The sequence below is a fragment of the Mesocricetus auratus genome, unplaced genomic scaffold, assembly GCF_017639785.1.
Source record: "Mesocricetus auratus isolate SY011 unplaced genomic scaffold, BCM_Maur_2.0 Super-Scaffold_100676, whole genome shotgun sequence".
Lineage (NCBI taxonomy): Eukaryota > Metazoa > Chordata > Mammalia > Rodentia > Cricetidae > Mesocricetus > Mesocricetus auratus.
The window spans coordinates 68,674,552-68,700,206 of NW_024429266.1; the positions used below are offsets into that span (position 1 = coordinate 68,674,552).

The 25,655-nt window shown below is 45.6% G+C and overlaps 1 protein-coding gene across 4 annotated transcripts in view; it reads right to left on the reverse strand.

Annotated features, from left to right (window-relative positions):
• Positions 1–13,069: 13,069 nt before the first annotated feature.
• CUNH2orf76 (chromosome unknown C2orf76 homolog) overlaps positions 13,070–25,655 on the reverse strand; it is a 59,643-nt gene continuing 47,057 nt past the window's right edge. For 2 of the 4 annotated variants that reach the window (XM_040737914.1, XM_005070300.4), the window contains one exon: positions 13,070–13,229. In XM_040737914.1, coding sequence (XP_040593848.1) covers positions 13,080–13,229 — 150 coding nt within the window. In that variant the 3' untranslated portion in view covers positions 13,070–13,079. Of the gene's footprint in view, positions 13,230–13,840; positions 13,910–15,746; positions 15,803–25,655 lie in introns of all 4 variants that reach the window. The other 2 variants (XM_040737913.1, XM_040737912.1) reach the window with 2 other exon arrangements.

Here is a 25,655-nt window from a genome sequence, read left to right on the forward strand (position 1 = left end):
TAGTGGAGTAGTGGATGGTTGGGGGAGTTGGGTGGAGCAGTGGGTGGGAGCTGGGAGGGTTGGGTGGAGCAGTGGGTGGGGGTTGGGAGGGTTGGGTGGAGCAGAGGGTGGGGGTTGGGAGGAGTAGTGGGTGGGGGCTGGGAGGGTTGGGTGGAGCAGTGGGTGGGGTTGGGAGGGTTGGGTGGAGCAGAGGGTGGGGGCTGGGAGGGTTGGGGACAGGCAGTGGGACAGGCAAGGTCTTAGGGATGTGCTCCTGGGCAACAACTCACAAGACAGAAGGGGAGTCTGGGGAGCAGGGCATTCCAGAGAGCAGAGAGACTTCTGAGCAGTGTGGTGACCTGGTGTGTCCAGGGAGAGCAGTGGAGGGGATGGAGGGCTGCGTCAGACAAGGTGGGGAAAGCAGGTGGTGAGAGAGAGACGACATGGCAGAGTACACTTTATTAGGAGGGAACAGGGACCCGTCAGATGGAGATGGGGACACCAGGAGGGACAGAGGCTGGGGAGATGGCCCAGTCAATGAATTGCTTGCCAAACAAGCATGAGCATCTACTTGAGTTGGGTCCCAGAACACACATTTCTCTAAAAAAAGCAAGATATGGCAGTGTTTCTTTGTAATCTCAGCTCTGGGGAGGTAGAGACATGCAGATCCCTGGGGCTAACTGCTTGGCCAGCCCGTGTAGCCTATTTGGTCATCTGAGGAATGACACTTAGGTCTGGCCTCCATACACGTGCACCTGCATGCACACGAACACATATACACAAAAATTAAAATGTGTTTATTACGATGTGTGCAAATCAAAGGCAACTCTGGTACCATTTTATAGATGGCATTATAGCATCCTGGAAGCAGTCCTCCAATGTTATAGTGGACAGCTGTGCATGCAAGTGCTTTACCAAGACCTGGCACAATAAGCATTCTGGACACACTGTCTCTTAGTCTCCCCCGAGAGCTTGCTGACCCCTGTTGCTGGGCAAATCAAAATTGTGAAATGTGGCTTTTGTTGCTCATGAAAGGTCTACAGAAAAACAGTGAGCATCAGCCAGGAACCAGGAGTGACTGGCTCTCACCATGTTGTAACAGCAGTGCTTGTTCGCTGTTAGGTGTTGGATGTGGGGAGACAGGTGATTCAAGAGGACACAGACATCGATTATTAGAAGAGTTATTGATGCCATGGACAGACAGACAGAGGGGCAGCAGCATGGCAGAGGCTCCAGAAGAGTTCAGGCCCCAGCACCCAAGACAGACAGCACGGTGGGGTGATAGCTCACATGGCAGAAGTGTGGTCTTCTCTTACCTTCTGAGGGTGGGGGTGGAGGTTTACAGAGACAGCCTGCAGCCCAGCAGGAAAGGAGTGGAAAGCAGTAGGCTGCCACCAATCCCTGAACATCAGTACCCTTTGATGTGAGCTAGCAGGTGGGAAATCCGGTCAACAGCATCCCGGGAAGGTGCCTGTCAGTGTGTGTGACAGGGAGAGCAGCTGCAAAGCAGAAGCTAGATCCTAACCTTAGTATTTAAGGTTACAGCTATTTATTTGTTTGTTTACGGCAGAAGGGGGATGTGCACAGGCTTGTAGAAGTCAGTTCTCGCCTTCCACCATGTGGGTCCCAGAGATGCAATCGGGGTTGCCAGGCTAGGTGGCATCTCACTGGCCCTCTTCTCAGTACGTTTTTAAGTGGCATAAGGTCCTGTTGGTTATGAAGGAACCTGATTTTCTCAAACACCTTTCCAGAAAACAATAAACCTCACCGCACACCTGATTAATATAAATAATAGCCTAGTGGCTTTTAAAATGTATGCATGTGTGTACTTGTCTATATGTGTGCAGAGGTACATGTATATGTGTACTCCGGCATGTAGCAGTTGGAGGACAGCTCTGATGTCATCCTCAGGAATGCTCTCCAGTTCCTTTGAGACAGGATCTCTCATTTGCCTGAGCTCACCTACTTGTCAATGCTGCTGGGCAGAGAGCTGCAGGGATCCCCCAGCTCTGTCTGCCTCCCTGGTGCTGGGATTGCAAGCATGTGCCACCATGCCTTGCATTTTAATGTGAGTTCTGAAGACTGAACCCAGGTCCCTCTACTTGGAACTCAGGACCGAGAAAATGCTACCCAAGCACTCTAACCTGAACCATATCTTCAGCCTCTGTAGTTTTAAAGAGGCAACCAATTCTTAGTCCTTAAATAACAGTATCTTTTTAAAAAAGTTAAATTGTATACATGTGTGAGGGAGGGTTTATCTATCTAAGCGCAGCGCCCACAGAGGCCAGAAGAGGGTGTCAGATCTCCTGAAGCTGGCATTACAGGTAGCTGTGAGGTGCTGTAGGTGGGTGCTGAGAACTAAACTAAACTTGTTGTTTCTGCAACAACCGTATGAACTCTTACCTGCCGAGCCATCCCTCCTCCCCACTTCCCAGCATCTTCCAATAAAATTCATTCTTTTCTTTGTTTTGTTTTTTAAGACAGGGTTTCTCTGTGTAGCCCTGGCTGTCCTGGAACTCACCTTGTAGACCAGGCTGTCCTGGAACTCAAAGAGATCTGCCTGTCTTTGCCTCCCAAGTGCTGGGATTCTAGGCGTGTGCCCCCACTGCCTGGCAAGACTTGTTCTTATCTGGAAGCCTCTCCAGATGTGGCACCTGCTTTGAACATCTACAGAGTGGTAACAGAACTTGGACTGAACACGCTCAGGGAGTCACCAGACCTATAAGGAAAACCTGTCACCTGAGCTGGAGAGGGAGGGAGAAGATAGAAAGGGGAGTCTCATCTGGAGGCCTCTGGGGGGGAAGCGGGAGGAGGAAGTTGGGGTGCAGATGATCATGATACATTGTTTACTTGTATCAGATTGTCAAAGAATACAGAAAAACCAGCACCGCTTGCCTGCCTCTGCTTCTTGTTGGCCAGAGCATCTATCCTGTCATTGCTGCTGCTGCTGCGCCCACACACACACACACACACACACACACACACACACACACACACACACACACACACACACACACACACACCAGCAGAGGCACAATATGGAAGTGGTGCTGTGCCTTTATTCAGGTCCTGGCCTTTACTCTGAATCAAATCTTGGACACTAGCCACCCCACCACCACTTCTGAGCACTGCTACGGGCCACACCAGTCACATGTTAATGGCTTTGACTTTGAGCTAAAGAGCTCCAAAGCCAGCCACCCGCAGGGGGGCCATTCACCCACTCTAGGTGATGATTAAATGACTCACAGACACAGCCCCCAGCTTCCGGTCCTCGGCAGACTCTGCTGCCACCTGGTGGCTGGCAGAGGGGCAGCCAGACACCAACCACTGGGGGACTCTGTAAGGAATGCAGGCCAAAACCGGGTAAGATGTCTCACTGGAAGACCCGTGGGGGCAGTCATTGCTGGCCCTGAGCTTCATACCTAGAAAATTCAAACTGCAAAACCTGACTCTGCTAGACTATTTTACCCAGAAACCATGTTTGGCCTCTCTAAGTCCATTTGTTCTATACCTGCATTTGAAGTAAGTTGTGCCCAGAGAACAAAGGAAGTGTGACTGTTCCGCTGCTTTGATATGGAGCCTACTTTCCCTAACTGGAAAACAAAGCAGGCAGAAAAGGAGGACATAGGAAAGCAATGGGTCACGTGCTCTGGTTGTCTGTACCCAGGTATAAGGCATCTGGAAAAGGAGACAGGAAGGCAAGGGGTTCTGGGAAACCCAGAGTCCTTCCTGGAGGAGAACACAGCTGGGAAGTTTTGGGTTGAGTGGCAGACACTAGGTGGATGGGAACACAGCTGGGTTACTGCAGAGACCAGGGTTTGACCGGCAGACACTAGCAATCTGCCTGCCTTGTGGGAAGTCCAGTACCATGCTTACTTCATGTGGGATATAGCATCTTGTTCATCATCTACAGTTTCTTTTGTGAGTATACATGTGTGGTGTATGTATGTGTGTATTGTTCGTGCGTGTGCGTGTATGTGTGCCCGCCCATGTAGAGGACAGAGGTCAATGCCAAGTGTCTTTCTCAACCACTGTCTACCTGATTTCCGTTCTTTTTGAAAGATTCAATTTTTATAATGGTGTACATACGTGCACACGAGAGGCCAGAGGAGGGTATCAAATCCTCAGGAGCTAGAGTTACGGGCAGGTGTGAGCTACCTACCATGGGTGCTGGGAACTGAACTCAGTCCTCTGTGAGAGCAGGATACACTCTTAACTGCCACGCCATCTATCTCTCCAGATCCTCCACCTTGTTCTCTGACGCAGTGACTTTCACCGAGCCCAGGTCCCCCTGTTTGGACAGACTGGCTCGGCTGTGAGCTGTAGGGAGCTTTGTGCTTGCCTCCCTGGCCCTGGAATTGTAGACACACACCACCATGCCCCGCTTTTAAGCGGGTTGTTAGGGATGAGAGCTCAGGTCGCCATACTTGAGTGGCAAGCCCCTACCAACCGAACCATCTCCCTAGCCCCAGTGTTTACACATTCGGTGCAAAGCGATGAATGTTAAAGAAGCACAGATGTGCTATAAATAACATGTGTGCTGCACACCTTGCTAGGTCATTTTCCTGAGGCCCAAGGACAATCCTGTAAGGTCAGCACCCGCATCCCCATTGAATGGGACAGAAGACTGAGGCTTCCCTTTCACCAAGGTCACTCCTCTAGATCAGCGGTGGTGGGTGTAGGTTCTCCATGCTGCCACCGCCTGACTGCCAAGCGATGTTCCTTCCTCCTCCTCACGCTTGTCTAAAGCAAACACAGCAAGACAAATAACAACCCATGCAAGAGTGCACCATTTGCCTTTTGTAATCTGTATAATTTTAAATGTCACCACAAGTTCATTTCTAGGTCACTTCTAAACAAGCAACTTTGCTTTAAGGCAAGTGAGGGAAACTGCACAGTAATGTGTACAGTTTTAGAAGCCACCACTGAGCTCTCTTCAGCTTTCAAGGGACAGTTAAAAAAGAAACAGATGACAATCTAAGGCACTTATCTTTCCTATGGTGGATAATCAGAACAGTATTTTGTTTTCTGGCCAGCAAAAAAAAAAAAAAAAAAAAAAAAAAAGGGTCCTCACAAGCCTCTCAAGGCACAGAATTGCCTCTGGGCATACAAGGAACTTCCTTCTAGAGAAATTCACTTGACACACAGAGAGGCAGTGCGTGCCTATGGAAAGAGGTAGACACTAACTAATCCGTGTCTCCTGTCTCTCTCTTTTGGAGACAAAGTCTCATGTAGCCTAGGCTGACCTTGCCATATAGCCAAGGGTGACTTTGTCCTCTTGTCCTCTTGCCCTACATCTCTCAAATGCTGGGATTATAGGCATGCACCACCATGCCTAGTTTACATGGTACTAGGGATCACACCCCAGGCTTCGGGAATACATGGCAAGCAGCCTACCAACTCAGGCATCCCCAGGTCCTGTAACACAATTTTTAACCATGTTTCTCAACTCCTTTTTGAAATACATAAGCACTCAGCTCCACTGAGCACTTTTTCCAGAGCCCAGTCCATACAAGCTTATGAAGTTGATGACATAAAAGTGTTCCTTCTATATAGACCCACCAAATTAATTTTCTATGAGCGTCAGTGACAGCCAAGCTTTATTTTAAAACCCAAACACAATGTCCAACTCATTCATTCATGCAAGAAAGAGCTGAAATTAGAGAGTTGGTTGCAGAGAGGAGGCAAGGGTCACCTGCGACCTCTAAACCTTCTCAGGAAACTAGCTTTGACTGAGCGTGGCCTGCGTATCTGTGTCTGCGTGTGTCTCTCTGTGTACCCCACAGCATGCAGGAGAAGATCAGAGGACGATTTGCAGAAACCAACTCTCTCCTTCTACCATGGAGGTCCTGCTGATTTAACTCAGGTCATCCGGCTTGGCCACACACACCTTTATGCACTGAGCCATTTCCCTGGCCCACCTGCTTTTTTGCTTTTAGAAAGTATTTATTTTGTGTGTACGTATGTGTGTGCCTGAGTGTATGTGTGCACCACATGCATACAGGAGCCTACAGAGGTCAGAAGAGGGCGCTAAATCACCTGGAAGTAGAGTTGTGGGCAGTTAGTTGTGAGCCACCATATGGGTGCTGGGAACTCAACCCAGGTCCTCTGGAAGAACAGCTCATGCTCTTAGCCACTGAGCCACCTCTCCAGCCCATCACTCGTTTTTCTTAAGTGAGTTCTGGGGACCTGAACCCAGGTCCTCATGCCTGTGCCACAGGAACATTACCTACTGCATCCCACACTGTCTTTTCTTAGTTCAAGAGTCATACAGCATCATCTGGGTACAGCATCATCTGGGACCCAAAGCAGATTTCCTCCATCTTCAGTCTGGTGCCCATAATGTCGTTATTGTCTGAGTACTCACTCAGAGCCGTACAGAACAGATCGGGGCACAATTTACAAAACACAATTCAAGCAGTATGACACGCATCCTGGCTGCTTCTCTTAAGCCATTACACTGTATGATCTCTCACTGACTAATGACAAAAAAAAAAGAGATGAGTCACCAAAGGCCATTATCTAAACTCTTATGTTCGTGTTCTCACCCAAAAAGCACATTTGGGAACAGGAGGCTGACCTCAGGTCTGATTCACCAAATAAATGGGTCAGGCGGAAAGAAATGACAGAGTTGCACCTTTTCCTCCATACCTGCACTTCCCAGAGACGCTAGAGGTGTACACGGGAAGGGGAGAGGAAAGCTGGGGTCTCATACTGTGAGATATGGGGATGCTGAGCCTGCAGAGCCCTAAGACAGCCCTGACGGCAGAATTCAAGTCGCTATGAAATCAACCGAGAGAACATCTTCACATTGAGTTAACTTTCCTAATCCAAGTCATCAGGAGTTTCTGAGAATAACATGAGTGAGACAGCCAGTAAACAGCTGTCATGAGCCAAGCCTGTCCCCCAAATTATACACCATGGGAAATGGATAACAGAAGTCCAGTTGCTTGGGTTCAGGGAGATGGTCCAGCCAGTAAAGTCCTTGCTGCACAAGAAAGAGGATCCAGGTTTGAATCCCCAGGACCCATGTAAAGCCGGTGGCAGTAGATCCTGCCTACAATGCCAGCAATTATACAGTGGAATGCAATACGAAGAGGAGTATTTTCCAGAAGCCCAAAGGCTAGCTAGCTCAGCATTAGAAGGAACAAACAACAGAGACCCTGTCAAAACAAGGTAGCCGGTGAGGACTGACACTGGAGATTTTCCACTGACGTCCACACGTGCACACGCGCCCACACATATGAGTTCAATGCACAGAATCTGCATACAAGTCTTTAGGGGAGAGGAGGCAGGTGATCCCTGGGACAGGTGGATCCCTTGGGCTCCATGGCCAGCCAGCCTAGCCAGCCTAGCCTGTTCAGATAATTCCAGCCCAATGATGGAACCTATTTGTTGTTTGCTAGCCTCCCTGTGTATCTGCACATATGTGCATTCACACCCCACAATACACACGTGCGCTCACCCCTCACACGAACGTGCATGTGTGTGCACACACACATACAGAGAGAGAGAGAGAGACAGAGAGAGAGAGACAGAGAGACAGAGAGACAGAGACAGAGAGTGCTGTGCTTGGCTTCCTCTGCCCATTAGGAAGGCAATGCAGCAATCTCAGAGCCTGCCACAAACGACAAATGCATTACCAGAAATGGGCATGCCTCGTCCATCCTTTCTGGAATGTATACATGTGTGTCTATGTGCATATACACATGCCACAGCTATATGCCACAGCTGGAATGTATACATGCATGTCTATGTGCATATACACATGCCACAGCTGGAATGTATACATGTGTGTCTATGTGCATATACACATGCCACAGCTGGAATGTGTACATGCGTGTCTATGTGCATATACACATGCCACAGCTATATGCCACAGCTGGAATGTATACATGCGTGTCTATGTGCATATACACATGCCACAGCTGGAATGTATACATGCGTGTCTATGTGTATATACACATGCCACAGCAGGAATGTATACATGCATGTCTATGTGCATATACACATGCCACAGCTCGAATGTATACATGCATGTCTATGTGCATATACACATGCCACAGCTCGAATGTGGCAGTCGGAGGACTGGTTTTCTCCTTCCACCTTGTAGGTCCTGGGAATCAAACTCAGGAAATCAAGTTTGGCAGCAAGCACCTTTACTTGTTGAGCCTTCTTGCCAGCCCCAAATGTGCATATTCTATTGACCCAGAAGACTCGATTCTTGCGATCTAAAACAAAACAAACAACAAAACTCTAATAATGTTATGCCCTACTGAGTGGATTAACATCTGTGAGGGTCAGAGCTCCTTGTTCTAAAATGAAGTTGCCGCATCTGAGCCAGTTCACCGCAAGAACATGACACATGCGCTGAGAACTTACTTGGCGTCAGACTCTGCCTATTGAGGGCCCTACAGGCAGCATCTGATTTGACACTAATTTGTGCGCATGTGTGTTGCATAAGTTATGGGCTGTGCTACGGTGACAAGACTGCAATGTGGCCCCTGCTATCCTCTCCATGGGGAAAGCAAGCTCCCTTGGTGCCCTATGCCAGCTCTGCCATGGTGCTGAATGACCACATGGCATCTGACTGCCATGACTGAGACAAAAGGAGGCCTTTCAGCCTTACTTAAGACTACAACCCTTGGCGGCTCAGATGGCTCAATGGGTGTTCCCGGCCAAGCTTGAGGACCTGAGTTGGATCCCTCAGTCTCACATGGTGAAATAAGAGAACTCCCAAAAGTGTTCTCTGATTTACACACATGTACCATCACACACACACACACACATACACACACATACAGTGTACCAATATCATACATATATACTTAAACTACATGTGCAGGAAATGTCTTAAAATGTGTACAAGAAGGTGAGCAAAGGAGTAACCTTGGAATAAGGAGCTGAAGGGCCAGGGACGTGGTTCAGCTGGCCAAGTGCTTGCCTAGCAACCTTGAGGTCCTATACTCAATCCCCCTACACCAGAACTAAACTGGGTGTGACGACACATACCCAGAACCCCAGAACTTGGAAGTAAAGGCAGGAAGATCAGGAGTTCAAGTTCATCCTTGTCTACAAAACAAGTTTAAGGCTAGCCTAGGCTACAGTATATATTATATTTACTTATGATACCATAAATGCAAATATATAAAATCTTACATATTTTTCACCTCTATTACTTGTGAAACGTAAAACACACAAAATAAAATAAACACTAAAACATTAACAAAGAGAAAAACAATTCAGAGGGAAATACTATACCAAAATGTTCAGTATGCTCATGACACTTGAATAGTTTCTTCTTTTCCCTATTACTTGAAATTAGCTGTCTGTGTATCAGATTTGTTGTTACTGACTTTGAATGCAAGTATATTCTGATAAAGTTAAGCATTATAGATAAGACTTTCTGCGTCCCAACCCCAGCTTCCTTTTGTGTTCATGCATATTGCTTAAGCTACATGTCTTGTTCCTGTAACAAAATTCCCAACAAAACCAGCTTAAGGAAAGAAGAGCTTATTTTGCTCACAGTTTGAGGTCTCACAGTCCACCATGGTGGGAAGGCATGGCAGCAGGAGCAGGAGGCAGCTGGTCACGTGGCAGCCACAGTCAGGAAGCAGAGAGATGGGTGCGGTGCTCAGCCCCCTTTCTCCTTTTCACACAGCCCATGACCCAAACACAAGGAATACTGCTGCCCACAGTTAGTCTAGGACTTCTAACCATAATTAACCAATGTAGAAGCTCACAGACACGTTCAGAGGTGTGTCCCCCTGGTGATCCTAGATCCAGTCAAAGTGAAAAATCAATACTGATTTTCCCATAAGTCACAAGTATGTATGCAACTTGTGGGAGTCAGCTCTCTCCTTCCACCATGAAGTCCTGGGAATTGAACTCGGGTTATCAGTCTTGGCAGCAAGCTCCTTTACCCATCAAACCTTATCTCACTGGCCCACTGTGCTTTTGAAGACTTGCATCACATTTGTTTGAGACCCTCTATAATTTCATTCATCATTATATCTCAGACTCCATGTCATTAAATGACATGATGTCACCATCGTTGACTAACCAGGAATCTAGAACACGGAGACACATAGTTATACAAACTCTCTAATACCATCATTTAGGTTTGTTAGTTTCCTATTTTAACACTACAGCGAATTCCCTTCTTAGAGATTTCTTTGGAAAAGGACTCCAAGAATTGGACTTCTGGGTCCCTATAATTTAAAGCTATTTCAATAGATACTCCTCCAAATTTCCCATTTAGATGACTGTATAAGATTTACTATCCCATTAGCAGTACTGGCACACATCACTGTCAGGGTCTGCCAAACCCTTTCTTTTTTGTCAGTCTGTTAATAGAAAGTGGAATCCTATTATTTAACTTGATTTTCCCTGGAAAAAGGATGTGATCTTCATATGTGTCATACATACGAGAATTCCTTTTATTCTCTGTGTGTGTGTCTCTGTCTCTGTCTTTCTCTCTCTCTCTCTCTCTCTCTCTCTCTCTCTCTCTCCCCGTGTGTGTGTGTGTGTGTGTGTGTGTGTGTGTGTGTGTGTGTGTGTGAACACTGTTTGCAGTAATCAGTTTTCTTCTTCCACCATGTAGGTCTTGGGGATCAAACTCAGGGATTTAGGTTCAGCAGCAAGTCCTTTAGTTGATGACACCTTGTCTGCCCCCTGCATTCCTTCTATATAACTGTTTATAATCTTTTGTTATATGGTTATCTCCTTTTCATTGATTTGCAAGAGTCCTTTAAATAGTCTAGAAACTAATCTTTCATTTTCTATGTGCAAATAGACTCTTTCAGTCTTTGTGTTTTGACCTTCATGTGATTTTTTTTAAGATTCATTTTTTAATTATATGTATGTGTGTATGGTTGTGTGAGTTTGTGCATGTGAGTGCAGTGCCCACAGAGGCCAGAAGAGGGAGTGAGATCCCTTGGAGCTGGAGTTACAGGTAGCTGTGAGCCCTGGTGGTGGGTGCTGAGAACTGAACTCAGGTCCTCTGTACGAGTAGTATGCACTCTTAACTGCTGAGCTATCTCTGCAGCCACTGTGATCACTGACCTAGTTTCTCATACTTGTCAGATTTGATGACTGTCAGAAGCCACACTTTAAGGTCTCTATCCCAAGGTCATGCACATTATCCAAACTTTCTTTTAAAACGCTCATCATTCTTCCATGTTTATTTTCACTGTCTGAAATCACACACAGTCCCTGTCCCCAGCTCCTGAAACCTGCACTTCCTACCAAAGCCCGTGCTACCTGCCTACATGCTTGCTAGTGTCTTTTGAAAAGAAAGAAAATACCAAACAATAACAAGGACAAGACACTTTTAGGCTGGTGACACGGCTCGGTGAACAAAAGCACTTGCCGTACAAGTCTCAGGATTTGAGTTAAATCCTGACTTCTCATGGAAGCAGAGAGAACTGACACTGGCTCCACAGAGCTGTCCCCTGACTGCCTCATGCGTCACATGCCCAGCAGCAGCAGCAGCAACAGCAGCAGCAACAACAACATCAGCAGCAGCAACAACAACATCATCAGCAGCAGCAACAGCAGCAACAACAGTAACAGCAGTAGCAGCAATCCTTTCCCTCAGAAAAACTGTCTGTTCAGTTCTTAGAGACACAGCTCAACCAGGAGTTAGAAAAATAACAAAACAAAAATAACACCTCACAGAACTGATTGCCCCCTTGTCCGTGTTCCTGTGGCAGTTTGTCCTGCCATTCTTGTAAAAGCATATCTATCTTTCTCACTTACTGCAGCAAAAAAGTGTCTGAGGCCATCTGTGTATTCAGCACTTTGTTTAATGAACGAATGAATAAAACAAACAATCTCTGTTTTAAAAAAGGACTCTATTAAGCCTTTCAACAAAGCAGAGTGCTTCTGACCATGCTAATCAGACTCTTCGAGATGATTCCTTTAGAGAGAAAACATTAGCTGCCTCAGGCCTTCACCACCACAACGAAACCAGTTTGCCCTCTCTGCAAAGCAAGAGGCCAACAGCGGAAGTCCAGAGCCAGCTAGCCCTTCTAGACGATCTGAGTGGACACGTGCTAGCCAAAACCCCTCCAAAACACCCCCAGGAACCAAGAGAATTACATTACTCTGGAAGAATGTGGCTTCCAGGACACAGACTGTATCTCCTCAATTTTCTCCTGGAGGTACACATATTCAGCTATCTATTCTCTCCCAACAAATGAATTTGGTTTTATTATAGTTTGCTATAGTAAAAGTCAGGAAATGACCAGAAAAAGAAAAATGCTAGCAGCATTATTTGTGTAGACTGATGCAAAAAAAAAAAAAAAAAAAAAAAAAGCAAAAGCAAAGCAAAGCAAGACAGCCAACCCTCTTATACCAGGAAACTGTCCCTTAAGAGCCTCCTGCAATCTGTGCCCGTCACCCCTAGCACATGCAGAAGTCAGAAGAGGATGCTGGCTGTCCTGCTCTGTCACTGTCGGACTCACACTCCTGAGAAGGCTCTCTTACTGAACCTGGAGCTAGGCTGGCAGCTAGCACCCCCAGTGACATTCTTGTCTACCCCTCCACAACTCTGGGGTTATAAGAGCACCTGGCCACAACTTGCTTTCCACATGGGTGGTGGGGATTTGAACTCAGTCCCTCACGCTTGTACAGCAAGTGCTCTGACTTGTACATTTTTAAAGAGCCCAACACATTCAGTCACAAAATACTTCCTAATTTCAGAAAAAAATGTATTTTTGATATAGGTCTCATGTAGCCAAGGCTGGCTCTGAACTTTCTATACAGAAAGGATGACAGAAAAGATGAGCTCCCAATTTACCTCTCAGGTGCTGGGGTCACAGGCATATGCTCCCACACAGGGTTCATTCATCACTGGGGATGGAATTCAAGGCTTGGTGTGAGCTCGGCAAACGAGCACTCTACCCACTGAGCACACTCCCTTACCCCAAGATGTGATTTTTTTAAACAAACATTTATTCCATTTTTCATTCATTTTATAACAAGAAAGGAAAGAAGGAAGCAATGGAGAGAGGGGAGGAGGGAGGAGGAAAAGGAAGAAAAGAGAAAGGCAGAAAGAGACCTCCATAAAGAAAAATCAAGCCAAGGATTAATTTTTTTTAAAGATTTATTTGACAATTTGAAAAACTCACTTGTGGAACAAAGAAAGGCAAAGGTGTCCCCTGGGCACCTTCACCAGGATGAGGTGGGATTAGCTTTGTATCTCTTATAATCTTCTTCGCAGAAGAATGCAATTTCAGTTTCACTGGCTGAAAAGAAGAAACACAGAAAAGGAGAGAAACAGAATTTTAATGCAAAACTAGATTTTATGCAAGTATGGAAATCTGTATTACATTGGGTGCTTAAAATGAAAAGACCAGTTGTCGTTTGGACTGTACAATAACTTTTTGCCAAATCAACCAGAAGTTTCAGTGTGGTTATGGGAGACTAAATCTCAAATAATTCAAAAATAAAAGGAAGAAGAATTCATGCTAGTGAGATGATAAAGGAGCATTCTCCGAGCCTGGCAGCCCGAATTCAATCCTCAGAGCTAAGGTGGTGAGAGAGTACCAACCCTACCAAGCTGTGCTCTGACTTACACATGCACACACACACATACACACACACACACACACACACACATGCCTGCTCATGCACACACACACACACACACACACACACACACACACACGGGAGCATGCACACACACACACACACACACTCAAAAATAAACGTAACTTAAAAATCTGAAAGCAATAACTCCTAAAATTAAAATCAAGAGTTAACACAAGAGTGAAGATTTTCAAGAGGTACCTACATTGCTCATTTATATCCCTAGAAAAAGAAAAGAAAAGAAAAAAAAAAACAAGGAAAAACCCACCTTGATCTCTTTCAAATAGACTAGTCAGTTCCAGAAGGGAAGGGACTCCCCCCGCCCCACGAAATTAGCCTGTAGGTATAATAATTTAATACTTAGAGGATCAGTAGAATATTTTACAGATCACTTTACATTCTCCCTCATGACCCATCAAAATATGTGTCTGAAGAAGTTAATTTTTGGCCCTGCTTATGATTAATTCATGAGGCTTCAGCAATATGCAAAGTGAAAGACACAAATTGGCTTCTATGCAATACCTTCAAATGCCTCTAATTATTCACGGGGGAATGGCGCAGCTAAAGGACCCACAGAGGTTCAGGGCGGCCAGGAAGCTTTCAACCTAGTGGGTCAAGGACTCCGTCTTCTAAAACAATAAGTCAGCATCATTATTAATTCAGATCTGATGGAGAGCCTTCCCATTATTAAACATGTGGTCCTTCAAGGTGTTGGCACCCACAAGTTCCACACTGGTTTTTTAAAATTAAACCAGGAGTTAATACAGTCTGCTCGGCTTTCACAGAAGGCAAAAGGGCCTTCCAAAGCTCAACAAGAAAACAGACATGATTATTCGTAATGAATACTGAGTACTCAATTAACATAGGCGCTCCAAAGAGACAAGTAAAACTCTTCAACCCAAATAAACAGGATGGGAAGTGCAGAGGATTAGCGTTGGTCTGCAGCGTAAGGCTCTAATCTCATCATTAGATTCTATCACAAAAGAACGAAATTCAAGAGATTAGTGTGACATTTCATTAAGAATGGTTCTGCTGTTTGCAAGAATATCACATGTAGTGTCTCTCTACCATAAGCTATCCTGTGTTCTAGAGAAAATAAACAAACACTGAGAGAAGAAAATGATATGGCCATATTCCCAGATCCTTGGTCCAGATGCATTTCGTCCTCGGGATTAAATTTAATACAAGTGGTTGATAATTTGATTGGGAACTCTCATTGCATTGAGTCTTGGGGGGGGGAGGGCACCACAGGGAGAAACTGAGAATCAGAGAGGGGATGGAGACGAGATTCCCTCAGCAAACAGTGGGTTAGTGTGCAGTGCAGTTCAGCAGCTTGGCCAGCAGTCACATTTCAAAGAATCGGCTGACTGTAAAAAGGGGGCTGCAGGGGCTGGGAGATGGCTCATTGGATAAGAGCACTTGCTCTGCAAGCATGAGGACCTGAGTTCAAATCCCCAGAAACCCAGATAAAAGCTGAACATGGCTGTGTGAGCCTGTTACCCCAGCACCGTGGGGTGGAGACAGGAGGATCCTGAGAGCAGCCAGCCTAGCTAAAAGTTTAAACAGCGAAACAGCTAGCTGGTTCTGGGTCAGTGAAAGACTCTGTCTCAAGGTAATAAGGCACAGAGTAATAGAGGAAGACACCAGATGCCCTTCTCTGGCCTCCACACACATGCAGTAAACACACGAGTGCATGCACTCATTCCAAGAGAAGGTATTTGGAGCACTACCCTTTGAAGAACAACAGAAAGTTCCTTTCCGAGGAGAAACATAACTACGGGATTGCTACATGATTGAGTCCTCCCTCTCTTCTTTTCTTTTTGACAGGGTTTCTAGCCCAGGGTGGCTTTGAACTCCCTAGACGTCAAAGATGACCATGAACCTCTGATCCTCCTGCGTCTACCTCCCCAGCCCTGGAATACAGGTGTGTACATCTGCCCAGCGTATGCAGCACTGGGGCTGGAACTCAGGGAGCAGTGCACACTAGGCGGGGCTCATCCCCAGCCCCAGAGCTGTGTTTGTAGCGGAGAAAGCAAGCTGCATCTCTAACCGCAGGGCAGGCTCTGCTGTCATGTGCCATTACATGCAGAACTCTACAGTCTTTGCCCACCTGGCACTTTGCTAAAGTCACTGCATCGTAATCACACTTGTCACCGCCTGCCTTCAACACTCACCTGCCACCTCTCAGGATAACTGGAGAGCAGGCAAATACGGAACAGGTAGCTTGATTCTGAGGAGACGCGGAGAACAACTCAGTATTTACGGCTTGGCTTCTGCATACCTGTTTGTTTTGAGACAGGGTCTGGCTGACCTGGAACTCACTATGTGGACCAGGCTGACCTCATGTCACAAAGACTACACTACTCAAGTTTGGAATCTACTTTTTTGTTGGTTTAGTTTGGGTCTTTGAGACAAGGCTGAACCATATACAGTGCAGGCCGATGACTGGGAGCTCAGGACCCCTCCTGCCTGTGTGTGCCACCACCTCTAGCTGTGACATGGTCTCTATACAGCATGGACAGATACAAAGGCGCAGAATAAAAGCACTGAAGGTGGAGATGTTATTCTCAGTTAACCCCCAGTCTCTCTGGAAAACTGGGCCAACAAATGGGCTAAATTTAATGTTTCAAATTACATGTATATTTAAAGTGTGTCTGTAACAAATCAGAAAACACAAACTATAACTATTCAAAGGTAAGACCTGAGCACTGGGAAGGCGGCTCAGGGGTCAAGGGCACTTTCTGTCTAAGCAGGAGGGGCTGAATTTGAATCCCAGGAACCACGTAAAAACTTGGTGTGGTCACACAAGCCTATAACCCCAGTTCTGTGGGAGCTAGAGACAGGAGGCTCCCCAGTACTTGGTGGCCACCTGGTGGCTCCAGGTCTTAAAGAAATGAGGTGGAGAGAGACAGAACAGACACCTGATGTCCTCCTCTGGCCTCTGTGAATGCATATATATATGTATATATATATGCATATAATACATATGCAGACATACAAAGAAAAGCATAAGGCAGTTCTAATCTTGGCATAGTGACATGCATGAAATTCCAGCACTTGGGAGTCTGAGGCAGGAGGGTCATGAGTTTCAGGCCACCAGCATGGATTACACGGGGATAACTTGCCTCAAAAAAAAAAAAAGCCAGCTAAACTAACAAACAAACAAAAAATAGATTTCAGACTTTAACACATAGTTCCCAAGTGAAAGGAATGGAATGATAGTTTTTTTAAAAAACTGGATATCTTTTGGAAATATTTGAGAGAATAGGTTCATGTATTTAAATTTTTTAACATTTTAAACAGCAAATACAACTGATTTTCTTTTTGAGACAAAGTTTCCAGCAGACCAAGTCTTTCCTACATAGATGAGGATGTCTCTGACCTTCTTATCCTGCCTCCAGCTCCCAAATGCTGGGCTGACAGGTGTGGACCACCACGCGCAATGCTGGGGCTAACGCTGGGGGCTTTGTGGTGACCTGCAAGACTCTCCCAAATGGGCTGCATCCCCTCCCACACATGGTAATGACCACTATATAATCACTCTCTCCACTCATACCCCAACAACTCTTACTCCCCAAGTTCTATTTAAAATAGCTCTTTAAGCACAGCAGAGAAGAGCCTGCAGGAAGAGGGCACCTGGCTTTAAATCCAATGTGCTTTGAGCACAGTACAGTCAGTTAGGGGTCTTGGTGTGGGAATCTGAAGATCGTGTGAGATCTAAAACCAGGTGTCTTTATGTCACCATCAAATAAAACCAAGGAGCGCTCCCCAAATACATTGTGGAGCCCCTTAATACTGGCATGCCATTGTAACATGAGCCAGGACATCTAGACTTTAGGTATAACATTAAGAATCTGATAACTCTTCTAAACAGCTTACACACACACACACACACACACACACACACACACACACCTCTTTAATGGGAAACTGATTACTTGAATTAAGAGAAAAAGAATAAATTATTCTAGCTCTGAAATCTCAAGAGAAATTAAATACAGTTTAATTAATCTTCTGACCTATTGAAATAAACTTACCGGCTATCAACAAAGACACAGCACAAGCTCTCTATCTATATCCCTGACCTCACGCTGTGACTTGCAGGGCCTGAGAAAAACTGGCATGTGAGTGTTGGCTTTGTGGGACATCCAGGACAGATTGTCAAGTGAAGATAATAGCATTTTAAAAAAATTAGTTCTCAGAGCAAACCGAGGTCCAAATAGAAAGTTTCACTCTCTCTTCAGCTCCAGGAAAACATTTTATCCTTCCTTTTGTATGTATGTGAATGTATGTGTGTGTACATGTATGCATGCATGTGCATGTAGAGGCCAGAAGTCAACCATAGGTGTCATTTCTCAAGCACCACACACCTGCTTTTTGAGATTTGTTTCTGTTTATGTGTATAGGTTTTTGCCTTACATATATGTCTGTGCATCACATGTACACAGTGCCTGTGGAGGTCAGAAGAGGGAGTCAGATCCCCGCACCCTGGAGTTACAGATGGCCGTGAGCCACTATGTGAATGTTGGAAATTGAACCTAGGTCCTCTGGAAGAGTACTCAGGGTCCTTAACTGCTGAGCCATCTCTCCGTCCTCCACCTGGTTGTTTTGAGGTAGGGTTTCTCACTGGGTAAAGTACTTGATGTAGTGTGTTGAATCTCTAGCACCCATGTAAAAAGCTGGGCATGGAGGTCCATGACTACACCCCAGTACTTGGGGACAGGAGGCAGAGACGGCAGGGTCTCTGGAACTCATAGCCAGTCAGTTTAGAAGAGTTCCAAGGTCAGCGAGACCCTGTCTCAAAACCTAAGGTGAAGAACACTGAGGAAGATATTTGGTACTGACCTCTGGCCTTCACGCAAACATGCACACATATGAACTTATACCCCACCGTGGTGGACTGAATACAAATGGCCCCCATGGGCTCATAGGGAGTGGCACTATTAGGAGGCGTGGCCTTGTTGAAGGAAGTGTGTCACTGGGGGTGGGCTTTGAGGTCTGAGGGTCACTAGGTCCGGTGGCTCCCTCTCATTCCTGCTGCTGGCCTGCCATGACTGCCTGAGTGCCGCCATGCTTCCTGCCACGCTGACAGTGGACTAAGCCTCTGAAACTGTAAGCCAGCCCCAGTTACATGCTTCCTGCCACGCTGACAATGGACTAAGCTTCTGAAACTGTAAGCCAGTCCCAGTTACATGCTTCCTGCCACGCTGACAATGGACTAAGCTTCTGAAACTGTAAGCCAGTCCCAGTTAAATGCTTTCCTTTGGGGAGCTGATGTGGTCATGGTGTCTCTTCATAGCAATAGAAACCCTAACTAAGACACCCACATACACAAACACATACATAATCTACACACATTTTCATAGGATTAGAAGGCTTGCAAGGGTCAGGATATGTTGTATTTCAAAATGGCTAGAAGGACAGGTTTGGCATGTTCCCAACAAAAACAAGTAATAAATGTCTAAAGTGACAGACTTGATCATTATATATGTATATTTATATATATATGTAATATATATATGTGTGTGTGTGTGTGTGAAAATATGGCACCCTCCTCTACAGAGTGCACAAATACCTTTACTTATAAATACATAAAATTGTTACAAACACATAAAATCATTCTGTGTCAAAAAGTGATACTTTAACAAAAACCACAGCAGGGGTAGAGTAGTACAGTGCTTGCCAGTGTGTGCAAGGCCCCCGAGTTTAAGTCCTAGCATTGCCGGAGAAAAGGACATAAACAAAAACCTTCAGAGACAAATACTAACAGGAATACAGGAGGATGGGCTGAGGAGCCGGCTCAGCTGGTAAAGTGACCCCTGCAAGCTCGAGGATCTGCTTTTTTACTCCATTCCAGCGGGGGAGGGAGGGCAGCATGGTGGCATGTGCTTGCAATCCCAGTGATGTGACAGCAGGAGCAGGTGGCCCCCTGAGGCTCACTGGCCAGCCAGCCTAGCCTACTTGATGGTTTTCAGGCTAGTGAGAGACCCTGTCTCAAAAAACCAAAGTGGACAGCACCTAAAGAATGATAGCTGACGCTATCCTCAGGTCTCTACACTCACACGCACACATGTGCACACCTACCTGAACACACATACACACACACACACACACCACAAATAAAGGAATGTCTGTAGGGGTGCATTCTGAATCCATGTGGAAGCCCAGTCAGCATTAATTACTGAGTCTAGACTGTCACTGTTACAATGTTAATGTGAAGACTAGATTGTCACTGTTACAATGTTAATGTGAAGACTAGATTGTCACTGTTACAATGTTAATGTGAAGACAGCCATTGTGACACTGTTAAGAAAGAAAACATGCCTGGCCCAAGAAAAGACTAGGAAAGGGCCTGGAACCTGAAGGAAATTCGAATCCACACTGTGAAGCAGTGGGAGCAGAGACCTGTACAGTGCTTCTCGATGTAGGACACAGGATGGGGGGGGGGCGGTGTCTGGATGGAGGCAGAGGGCAGGGAAGCTGAGAGAAGAAGTGACCCATAAAATGAAAACCAACCCCAGGGGAATGGTGGATTATTACAGAACCAAGGTTGGCAAGAGGCGTTCCTTCAGATAAGCAGAGCTGGCATGGTTCACTGTCACCAGCCTTAATGTCTTTACAGTAAAACACAGCCTAGTCTACGACAGTCGCTAAGCCATGAATCCTTTCTCAAAGCAAAAGAGATTCAAAGAGAACAACAGGAACACAAAGAAGAATGAAACAGACAAAATAGCACTTTTCTTTCTGAGGTGAATTAGCCCATGAAAGTTTACTAAGAACACCCTTTAAGTCGCATTAGTTAAATGTCTTGGTGAAAGACATTTCCCTTCCCTTCTTCTTCCCAGAAGTAAGTCGTATTTTCCTTTTTGATGTGCGTTGTGTAGGTGTGTGCAATATTTGCATACATGTGCACTTAGAGGCCAGAGGAGGATGTCAGTATTCCGTTCCATCACCCCCCACCTTGTTTCTTCCAGAGGGTGGCAGCCAGGAAGCCCCAGCGATCTCCTATCTTAGCTCTGGGGTTATAGGTGAATGTGTGTGGCCACGCCCAGCTTTTATATGGATGCTGGGGATCTGAACTCAGGTCCTCATGCTTGAGCAACAAATGCTCTTAACCACTGACATCTTCCCAGGCCTAAAGCAAATGATTTTATTTATACAAGCCCACCAACAAAAATGGTCGGTAATGTCAGGAACATACCGTGGGGTAACACATGCTGTATACTACTGCGTGGAATATACACGGGGTCCCCATAAAGAGAGAAGGCTGCAGAGGAATGGATCTTGCTCTCTTCTCCCAGTTTCCCTGCCAGCCTTTCTTTTCCTAGTCCTGCAGAAAGTCAGGATGACACGTTCTGCACGCTGGCATTATTCCCATGACAACTGGCTGTGATAGCAGACTGACAGCTCTTCAGTGAGATCAAGGAGTAGAAAGGGAACGAGTGCTGCCTTTGAGTTTGTCTCTTAAACCTCCCTGAAGCCTGACCAGACGCAGGCGGGAAGGAAAATTCCCTAGAAACATCACACTTGACAACTCGACTCCCACTTGTAATTTCCTGCCATTCTCTGGGGGACCTTGCGTCCTCCCTGGATATAACCAAAGCTTGCTCCCCGGAGGACAGAACACAGCTCTCGGAAGCAGAGGAAATTGTTTCTAGGAAGGACCCACGTGCTGCCTGCCAGGTCTAGAGGGCATTTTGGGGATCCCTGGATCACTCTAAGCTCAGAGGTGAGCCCACAAAAAGGATCCGATTTGAATCAAAGTCTGATCAAACCCTTAAAACAAGAATGGGTAAAGCGCTTGCTTTGCAAGCATCAGGGCCTGCATGCCATCCTCAAAATCCACATTTAAAAAAACGCCAGAGTAGTGTGCACACTTGTAACCCCCGCACCTGGAGAGTAGACACAGGCAGGTTTCCAGGGCTCACTGGCTGGCTGGCATGTGATCCTTCCTTTATATACACCTACAAGCATGGGTTACAACCTTTTATTATTGAGAACTATTTAAGTATGGTTATGTATGTGTGCATGTGTATCTGAGTGGGCATATACACTGTGTATTGGGGCATTCGATTCCCTGGAGCTGGAGTTACAGGCAGTTGTGAGTGCTAGGGTGCAGGCTCTGGTCTTCTGGAAGAACATCAAGTGCACAGAACTGCTGAGCCATCTCTTCCGCCCATGTGTATGTTTTAAATGATGGCAACAGCACACAATATATTCTTCTTCCATGGGGTAAATACCCACATCAGTGATTCAGACAGGGAACACGAGAGGGAATCCTAACCCTTCAGAAGGTGGACCTAAGGGGGCAAGGTCCCTTAGACCTAAAAGATATAAGGAAAGCAGTCCTTGACCCCGGAGCCCCAGAGGAAGAACACACTCTCAGCAGAAGCGAGTGAGAAAGCCCTTTCCCTCACTGTAACCTCGCTGGGGCTCACCGGTTTATTTACGACTGCCAGTCTTGTACTAATGGCTGGTTGTCCAAGGTCACCCAGATGGACATAATAGACATAAATGGGTTCTGAGGCCAAGCCTTGGGGGCTAGGCTGTAACTCTCACCTTCTTGGCTCTGCTATGCAGACAGCATCTATTTCAGCATGCATTTGCCCTAACAAATGTGTGGAAGTACTTTTGACATGCTGTTCCTTCAATCTGAATAGTTTTTCATTTACCTTTCCTATACTAATTACAATGTTGTTTGCCTGCATGTCTATGTTGTATGTATATATACACATGTGTGTTCAGGTGCATGTGTGTGTGTGCGCGTGTGTGCACGCGCGTGCACATGCGCACATGTGCTCATGCTCAGTAGTCATGAAGGTAAGAAGAGGGTATAAGAATTGAGTTATAGGAAGTTATAAGCTGCCCAATAAGGGTGCTAGGAACTGATCTTGGCTCCTCCACACCAGCAGTGGATATTCTTAGCCACTGAGTCATCTCTCCAGATCTCACCTTATTCGTTTGAGACAGGATCTCCCTGGACCTGGAGCTCACTGACTGTTAAGCCTGGCTGGCCAGTGAGCCCCAGGGATCCTCCTGTGTACACCTCCCCAGCACTGAGATAACCAAAGTGGGCTACCACACCTTGCTGTCTTCCTTCCTTCCTTCCTTCCTTCCTTCCTTCCTTCCTTCCTTCCTTCCTTCCTTCCTTCCCTCCCTCCCTCCCTCCCTCCCTTCTCTCCCTTCCCTCCCTTCCTCCCTCCTTCCCTTTATTTTAATGTGAGTGGTAGGGATTGAACTTGGGTTTTTACCCAGTAAACACTTTACTCTTCACCTCTCCAAGTCCTGAAGAGTTCCTCAGTCAGGCTGGCCACTTTTTATGTGTCATCTAGCAAACTTAACATACGTATTCATAGTTTGTTATTCTTCCTTTGGGTCTGAGTCTTATTTAGGGTTTACAGTGCTGGGATGAAGACCATGGCCATGAACAAAGTGGGGGAGAAGGGGGTTATGTCAGCTTATAGTTTCACATCACAGTCCATTGTTGAGGGAAATCAGGGCAGGAGCCTAGGCAGAAGCGGAAGCAGAGACCAAGGAGCAGTGTTGCTTATGGCCTTGCTCCTCATGGCTTGCTAGTTTGCTTTCTTCTTGCACCCAGGACCACCAGCCTAGGGGTGACACCATTCACAGTGAGCTGGGCCCTCCCACAGTAATTATCAATTAAGAAAATGACCACAGGCATGCCCACAGGCCAATCTGCTGGGGGCATTCTCTCACTTGAGGCTCTTGCTTCCCTGAATGACTTTAATTTATATCAAGTGGACATAAAACTAGCCAACACAGTCTCTACCATTTTTAAGGTCATATTATACCTTTTCCCCTCTATAGCCTCTCCTCTGAGGTCATGAACCTATGCTTTTATTAGACGACAATATGATTCAACTGGTAGAGGCACTTGCTGCCAAGCCTGAAGTCCTGAGTTCCATTCCTTAGGAGCCACATGATGGGATGGGAGAATCTAGTTCCACAGGTTGTCCTCTGACCTCCATTCACTTACCAAGGTACATACCACGGCATGCCTGGCCATCCACACGCATGCACAGATGTGTACAAAAAACAAGTATACATTTTGTTTTTGAAACAGGGTCTCTCACTGTGTAACTCTGGCTGTCCTGAAAGTCACTCTGTAGACCAGGCTATCTTCAAACTCACAGAGATTCACTTGCCTCTGCCTCCTGAGTTCCTGGATTAAAGGCATGTGCCACTACACCCAGCAAGAAAAAAAAATATGTTTTTTTAAATTTACTTTTGTTGTTTTGTTTTGTTTTGATTTGTTTTTCAAGACAGGGTTTTTTGTGGCTTTGGAGGCTGTCCTGGAACTAGCTCTTGTAAACCAGGTTGGTCTTGAACTCACAGAGATCCGTCTGCCTCTGCCTCCTGAGTGCTGGGAATAAAGGTGTGTGCCACCACCACCCAGTCTTTAAAATTATTTTTACATTGTAACATTAATTCACCTAGAATTTCTTTCTTAAAGAAATTTAAGATTTAAATTAAAATCTTAATTTTAATTAAGTTAAAGATTTGAGTTTAATTAAATTAAGGATTTAATTGAGTTTTGAAATTTGTTTCCTAGAAACACAGTTTTTCATTTCTTCCCTGTCTATTTGTAAGATGTCAACTTTATTATCTCAGTCTTTTTACAGTTTGCATTGGATTTTATATTGCTTTTCACTGAGCTACCTATCAATTCCATTATCAAAAACAGTCTATAATGTTCATTTTGGTGTAGGCTTTTAAAGCAAGCCAGGCTTCATCTAGGCTTGAGAAGTCTTAATTAGACAAGTGCCACTAGCTATAAAAGCTGCTTTTGATACACCAAGTGTCAAGTTAAAAATCATTTCTCACTGACACAAAATAAACATTCAATACCTACTTGGAGGATGACTTTTTCCAAATAGAAAAAACATTAATTGATTATTTATTTATAAGCAGGATCTCAAAAGATAGTCTAGATTGGTCTTGTACTTGCTATGTAACCCAGGATGACCTAAAACTCATGATCCTCAGGCCTCCACCTCTCCTGTGCCATGATTAAAGGCATGGACCCCCATGCCAAGAAAGAAGTCCTTATAAATAGTCTCAAATTTGATTTACTTCCAGGGAAGTTGATCCTGGAGGAAGTTACAGAAAATGCTACAAGCATTAGAGAAAATAATTCCTGTGCACAATTCATAATACTGTTATTTCAATAACAATAAATGTACTGTATTAATAATATAAACAGGCACTAATTGTAGAAAATTATGTAGACTTAATACAGAGATCAGGTTTATGATTTCATAACCCAACATTTATTTATTTACGTGTGTGTGTGTGTGTGTGTGTGTGTGTGTGTGTGTGTGTGTATGTGAAAGTACCCAAACAGCTGCAAGAGTTTATGTGCAGAGGACAAAAGAGGACATCAGTTGTCCTGCTCGCCATCTTATTCCCTTGAGGCAGGGTCTCTCACCGAATCTGTAGCAGCTGGCAGCCAGCAAGCCTTAGTCAGAGACCCTCCTATCGCCACCTCCCACCCTGCTGAGGTTACAGGTGCACACATGGCCACAGGGGTGCTGGGGATCAAATCCAGGTTCTCCTGCTTGCACAGCAAACTCACTGAGCCATCTCCCAGCCCCCCTGACCTGTTATTTTAAATCCTGTTTCAATGGAAAGATCACTGTCAGGAATTCACATAAACCAAGTGAATCCTTCAAAAGTGAACTCCTGACATGTGGCAAAAGTTACTCAACAGAACATCTATCCAAAACAACAACAACCAAACCATAAGGCTTCCCAGTGCACTGGGAACTCACTGATTAGCTGGCAAGAACTCTGGGACTTAAGGAAGAAGTGTGCACTGTCATACTATCTTGTGTCACAGGCAGCATGTGCCTTCTTCTCAGAACTCCTGCTCATATTCACACACATTTTGAAGGCATAAGTAGAATAACACTGACATCTAATGGCTAGGAGATGGGCCACACAGCATTTATTTAAAATAGAACTGAACGTACACTCTAGGATGAAAGACTAAATCAGGTCATTTCCCCACTGTACATACCAGGCTTATAGTTTAAATTCCACAGCTTGGCTGGCCCTGAGAG